The following is a 6,904-nucleotide window of genomic DNA, read 5'->3' as shown; positions in this document are numbered from 1 at the left end:
CTCTCACTCAGACTCAAATCTCTATCTCCGCATCCTCTCCTGATTCACTTCATAGCTGTCAGGTTGCAGTCAATTCAGTAGCCACTTCCCAGTCTCTGCTGATGTGCCTCAGGGCTGCGCTATCCTAGGACACCTCCACTTCATTATCTATATTTTCCCACTTGTTTTTTCACTTTCTACTAAGCCCAACACCATCACTGCTACACAGAGTATTAGAAAACCTAAGTGTCTCGATTTTCACATTCATCAAAAATGTTAAGTGTAATCCGTAATAAGCGCCCATGATATGAAAAACATAAAAAATACAATTGAAACAATTTATTACAATTGTAATGCACTGAGATGCCATCACATGACCCTGAATGGTTTTCATTACAAGCTTATTCAGTGATATTCTGTGCCTATAATCAGGCCTTTCAGTGGCAACTGAGTAAACCACATTTCTGTTTCAGTCACTCTGCAAGGTGATTACTTACCAGAGATAGTCATTTACATTTCTCCACAGAGACAGTCATGTGGAAAAATGCAGACTTAGGTCACATCCTCTGCTGCCCTCACAATACTCTCCATCTTGCAGCCAACATACCAAACACATTCTTCAAACATCTTGATCTTTGCACTCAGCAAACATTAAAAAAAAGGTCCGGAAATCTTGCAATGTCTGTGATGATTAAAGACAAAGAGGTCCAGATTTTGATTTTCTAAATACGTGTATTCTTATTTAAATGAAACATTTTTCCAAAAACACATGCTTCAGCATCCCAATTTTTATATCCGTTAATAAAACCCCTAAATACAAATGGATGCAATGGTTCCTTAACCATTTAAGGCTTACTTTCCACCACATACAGTTAAGAGCCCCCTTTCCCTCAATATTTGTCCCAAAGAACCCAAAGAACATGCCAATACAAAACAGTAATACAAAGGGAGGACCACTGCAATCAGTTTGTAGTACTTTTTTGTTCTTCAAATTAACTGTTAATATGCACAGAAATACAGCTGCAGATTTCCCACTAAAACAGAAGAGAAACAAAAACAAAAAACATTTCTATAATAAACTAAATGAAGTGGAATGTAACCTGGGTGGACTGAATCTTGCCTTATGCCACCATTTGGCCACAATAGTTGCTCCTGTCACCTTCACTCATTTCTCAGGTTTAAAATGTTAAACAGATGTACAGTATTACAAAAAATTGAGTGTGTATATAAATATGTATTTGACATAACAGGTGAGAATGTCCTCAAATCCAAAATGGAGACAAAATTGCCAGCCAAGCAACAGGAACAGTGATGTAAATGTCCAAGCCCTTACTGACCTCAAGTATGCAAATGCACTTATTCTTGTAGTCTTTACTTATACATACTTAAACGGCTGAAAGTTAACTGCAACCAATCGTTTATTGAAATAAATCATAATCAAATTGTTTTCTGAACAAACAATGCACCATTAGCTGAAAAGGTTTTATGACACAGTGCAATTATTACCCCTAAATGACACAGCTTGTAAAACCTGTGTAATGACTAAAATGTTGTAAATATACTCTTACTCTAGTCTTTTACAATGTAAACAACTAATCAAAAATAATAACTGCCATATTAATCGTTAATTGCAGCCTTCCATACTTCAAAAAGGCCTACAGGAGTGGAACATTAAAAGATTGAGGACAATGATAACCAAATAGGTCTCCATAAAATGAGCTGGAATGTTGGAAAGGCAGGTAGACAACTACTGAAGTCAGAAGATTCACTCCTCTCCCTCTTCGCCCTGGTTACAAGAGTTCCACAGCTGAAAGACAATGGTTTGGATTAACTTAATGAGCCAATACTTTGTTTTGTTAATAATTATGTCACCTATCAAAAGATACATTTTTGCCAGTTGGACTCATGAACACCCATCACTTTAAATAACTCCCTTCAATACAAAAATAAATTTACAGTCAGGTCATCCCATATGCATTTTTACAGCAAGCACACTTATCACAGCAGCTCAGTAAAGTGCAGAAAATGACAACTGAACATATCCACTAGAAGCTCTATTCTAACATCTATGCACAGTTCTAATTTAAAAGCTGAGCAGAGTTTTTACGCAGGAGCAAAATATGGAATAAAGCAGTGTTTCAAAACCATTGGACCAACACTGTATTTTCATCAGATTACTTTTTTCCCCTAATGTGAATATGAACCAGTATGTGAGCTTCTGGTGATTCCTTCTGCTTTCATGGGAAACCTGCCCATGCCTTGTTTGGTAATATGCCATTTTATTTTCATTTCGCTCTTTGGCAATGTATTGTAATGTGTAAGCTTTGTCAAGTAATTCCCCTTGTTGTCAGTAACGTTTGTCAAAATCTAATTGGGTATAGGTGTTTTACAGCAAAGAAATAAACAAGATATTGAACATAAAAGCCAAGTATTGACAAAGACTTACTGCTAAATTGTCTCTCAGGAGTTGCATGATAAGGGTGCTGTCTTTGTAACTGTCATCTTTGAGATTGTCTAGTTCTGCAATGGCATCATCAAAAGCCTGTGAAGTACAAAGATGCATTTTTCATAACATTGCTGAACAAGAAATGAAGGTGTTAACTGCTGGTTATTTGTAAACATCAGCAAATTCTTACCTTTTGAGCCAATGAGCAAGCAAGTTCTGCATTGTTGCAGATCTCATATTGGAAAACTGAGTAATTGAGGGCTAGTCCAAGACGGATGGGGTCTGTGGAGGGCATCTTTTCAGAGATGTCACAGGCCTTTTTGTAGGCCTCTTCTGATTTTGACTTACCTAGGAATTAAAATGCAGCAGTATAATTTCAGATACAAGAGCAACACCCTGCAAAATTATATAGTCAAAATGTTGTCAACCGTGGACCATGACAGTGCTATAGCCTACTTAAGCTTTGTTTTGCTGTGACAGACTTGTGGCTCTTCTCTACTTCTTGGAGACTTGTATCTGCTGTAATACTAGCTACTAACAAAGCACTGGATGGCAGATTTAAAGTGGAACTAAAAACCAAATACAATTTTTCTTTGGACTAAAATGACCAAAAAGACACTGGGGACAGTAGAACAGTAGTAGATAATACTATTAAAAACACCATGTATTTGCAGCTGTTCAGCTGACTGTCACATGAACTAAGAAAAATATTTAGGACTGTTAAAAAGGACTTTATAGTTCATAAAGGATATGAGTGCAGTGTTTGTTTACATAGTAGCAGGCTTACATGGCCAAGTGGTGCTGGCGATTCTTTTCAATTACAGTACAGATTCTTTAAGTGTTATGGTAAAAGTGGCTCCTTAGTTAGTCTGGAAAGATGTTGGAAATATTCAACGCTACTTCTCTAAATTATATTGGAATTATACCCAACTGCAGTGAACTGCCCCTCAAATAAGTATTCCAGTGAAAGGTAGGCTATACTATAATGAAATTGTGTATCAAATATATAATGAATTGGATTTACCACTGTAATAAAAACCCATCAGGTGCTCGCTGTAAAAAAAATTATGTCTGTTATCTGCAGGTACTGAAAATGAAGGACCCGTTTTGGAAATAGTGGTATTGGTGCAGCTCTATGGTTTGATCAATTACACGGTTCCTGACCCCATCCCTCCTCTCCCCTCATTCTCTTTGAGTTCTCCAGGTACTGCCCAGTTTATCAGCTCCATTTGAAATGTGGTTGTGGGTGGAGTTTAGAAGTTCAGTCCCTCTTTAAAAGAAAAAGGGGAGGGAAATAAATTGCTATAGCAATGCCAAGTATTGATGTAAAAGCAGACCTATTATGCAAAATTGACTTTTTAGTGCTTTTAACCTGGTTATAGCACTGCAGTTTTTTTAGCGTGGATGTCAGCAGACTTGTTTTATATTAATGCTGCAATTTAATATGTCCAAATTATATCATAATGTTCCATGGGTGTGATAGATTAAAGAAAACCTATTTTGCTTGGGTCTGCTATGACCTTAGTCTGCCTCATCCTGGTTTCAGGACAGTGTGGAAGTAAATTGTGTGAGGACTACTTAAAGAATATGCATTTAAAACACACAAAATAAAAGCTTACTTTCAGTATCATCTTGCAGTGCCACTTCAGCCAGGTACCGGTGGTAGTCGCCTTTCATTTTATAATAAAACACTTCATCATCATCATTTGCAGCATGAGGAATCAAGGGGTCATCCAGAAGATCCTGTGTAATAAATGATAAAACCATATATGGATATGTTATGGTGCAAATATTCCAAAGAGTTCCACCTTGAATTCTTATAGTAAGAAGCCGTTATCGTTAAAGGTATGTGTCTTACCAAAACTTCTTTGCAAGTCGTCTTCAACTCATTTTCAATGTCCTCCCTGTAGCTTTTAGTTATATTCTTCTTTTCTTCATTATTAGCTTTGCCTTCCTCATTGGAGATAATTCGCCATGAAGAACGACGGGCACCCACCACATTTTTGTAAGCTACTGAGAACAAGTTTCGCTGTTCTGAGTTCAGTACATTCTTCATCTTTGCAAATTTTTTCATGGTTTTGGCCATATCATCGTAGCGCTCTGCCTGCTCAGCCAGCTTGGCCATGTAAATCATGTCCTCGTCACACATAGTTGCTCTGTATGGACACAAAAAAACCAAAAATAACACATCTATGCAGTGGCTGAAATGGATAACTAAGCAAGTAATTGATATTATACTTTACACACATCTTAAAAAGGTTAGTAGTTAGAATAATAAATTAAGTAAATATTTGACTAAATTGGTATACTTTTTTTTTTTTTTTAAACCACTCTCATGGATATTGGGGCACTCCGCTTTATATAAAAGCATTTCCATGGCTTTGCACAGACTTAAATGAACAGACAGTTATTAATCTAGCAGAGCAGTTATTGCAGGTTTTCTTTTTTCTTTTTACATTCCCAACGAGAACAAATGTAGTGGTAGGTGGCCAAAAAAACCAAAAACAAAAAACAACTAAGTGGGTCTAAACTCTACCCACAACCACATTAAAAGTTGCTAATTTGGGTCTGGAGGACTAAAAGGGACAATGGATAGGGGGGAGGGTCTGAGCCGATTAGTCTAACAGGTATCAGTCAAACACCTGCAGGGGTGGAGTTTGAAGAGTGCATCAAATCCAGGTGTTTCTGATTACACATAGCACTCGGGAAATAAATAAACATAATGCTACAATGTGCTGTGATTCCTAAATGCTAAGACGGCCCCTTGCTCGCTTTGGTTTTAAGGGCCAAAACTTGCCTGTTACTGGGCCCGCCATCGAAGCATAAGAACACGGACCCACCCCAAGAATGCCAAACAAAACATTTGGCGATTCTACGCATTGACCCCCTATGGACAACGCGTGGTATTACACCTCCAGTCACTTCCGCGTTCATCTTTTCGACTCTCTGTTAACTTAATACCCAAGTCTATGACCAACTAGTACACTTGACATATTATACATGTCAAATAATAACTAGGAATCAGAACATAGAAACACAGAAATGCTTGCGCCATTGCAGGAGGCGCAGAGCGTATGTAGTGAAGGTAATGGTCCGTGTTTCGGCAACACCACACCCATGCCCCTACCTGGAACTACAACGCCAAAAAACTTCCGTAACCTAAGCCTTTTAACTAACAGATTAAGCTGCCTGTACAAAGAAATGGACATTGTTGATACAAAAATCAAAAAAGCTCAGCAAAATGAAGAGCACATTAAACCCCATGACTCCGGATGCGATTTCTTTGAATCAACTGTAATACAGAAACCACTTGAGTACAATCACATGAAAAACTCCATCAAGAGTTCACAACTAAACCCCCAACATTTAAAAACAAGTTGCTTCGGGTCGATGATTCGGTTTTAGCTGCTTTTGAGCTGACACGCCTTCCATTAACACTGGCCAAACCGATAGTGACATTTATCCGGACGCTTTTACTCCTGCCACTCGATTCTACGCGGCATACAATTGATCTTTTTCGTGCATTTTGGCCTTTTCCTTACCTAGACTGCAAAAATGTGGGAGTCCTGTCCAGCAACTGCTTCTGGGATCGTTTGAGTACAGTCCGTGGGGCTTTCCTCTGATCACACCGGTTTCAGCCACGACCTGCACACGTCTATTGTACAGGCTGAGCCTGCGCTAGAGGCATTTCTATGAGCGGGAGGTAGGTGACGTCAAAGGTAACCGTGACAACCGTGTACTACGGCCTGATGGGAACTGTAGTTTGTGCCTACAGTACACGACTAGTACAAGTAGACTGTATACTACAGTAGACTATAGTATTTGATATAATATTTCATAAACATAGTAGGCCTGTGTGTCTCATATGAAGTATAGGTAAGTAATGTTCAAATGGAATAGGCCTGTTGATTCGATGGTGACAAAGTGTAGCCTACCAAAATAAGGGTAGACTACATATATATATATATATATATATATATATATATATATATATATATATATATATATATATATATATATATATATATATATATATATATATATATATATATATATATATATATATATATATATATATATATATATATATATATATAGTCCTCTTTGTCCTCAAAGAGTCAATTAATATATTCACTGCATTTTGCATTATATTCATAAATAAATTTCTAAAATAATTATATTGGATATATTCATCTGTTTTTAATTTCAGTCTACATTAGTTACATGTGTGGTAACTAAACAAAATACACACATGCCCAAGTTTAGAAAATGGACATCCTACCCTCACCCGCCTAATTTTAGAAGTACCACTCTTTACTCTGATGAGAACAACAACAACTAAATAACTAAGTAACAATAAGATACAATTAAAGGTTTCAATATATCTCTTTATAAAAAGGCCAGGGGTAGGGCACTTAAAAAGATTAAAATAAACAGATAATGCATGCATAGGTAAGAGATAACTAAAAGGTGTCTATC

At 37.1% G+C, this 6,904-nt stretch overlaps 1 protein-coding gene across 1 annotated transcript; it reads right to left on the bottom strand.

Annotated features, from left to right (window-relative positions):
- Positions 1–303: 303 nt before the first annotated feature.
- LOC117384306 (14-3-3-like protein) lies at positions 304–6,118 on the bottom strand. The gene is made up of 6 exons (XM_033981595.2): positions 5,968–6,118; positions 4,284–4,581; positions 4,045–4,168; positions 2,616–2,773; positions 2,426–2,521; positions 304–1,786 (listed from the first exon to the last, which is right to left on the bottom strand). Exons 2-6 carry the CDS (start codon positions 4,572–4,574, stop codon positions 1,745–1,747), a joined length of 711 nt encoding a protein of 236 aa, XP_033837486.1. The 5' UTR covers positions 4,575–4,581; positions 5,968–6,118; the 3' UTR covers positions 304–1,744.
- Between the last annotated feature and the right edge of the window lie 786 nt (positions 6,119–6,904).

This window comes from Periophthalmus magnuspinnatus, chromosome 16 (assembly GCF_009829125.3).
Source record: "Periophthalmus magnuspinnatus isolate fPerMag1 chromosome 16, fPerMag1.2.pri, whole genome shotgun sequence".
In the NCBI taxonomy this organism is placed as follows: domain Eukaryota; kingdom Metazoa; phylum Chordata; class Actinopteri; order Gobiiformes; family Gobiidae; genus Periophthalmus; species Periophthalmus magnuspinnatus.
The sequence above is the reverse complement of the archived record's forward strand: the minus strand, read 5'-3'. Positions and strand labels throughout refer to the sequence as shown.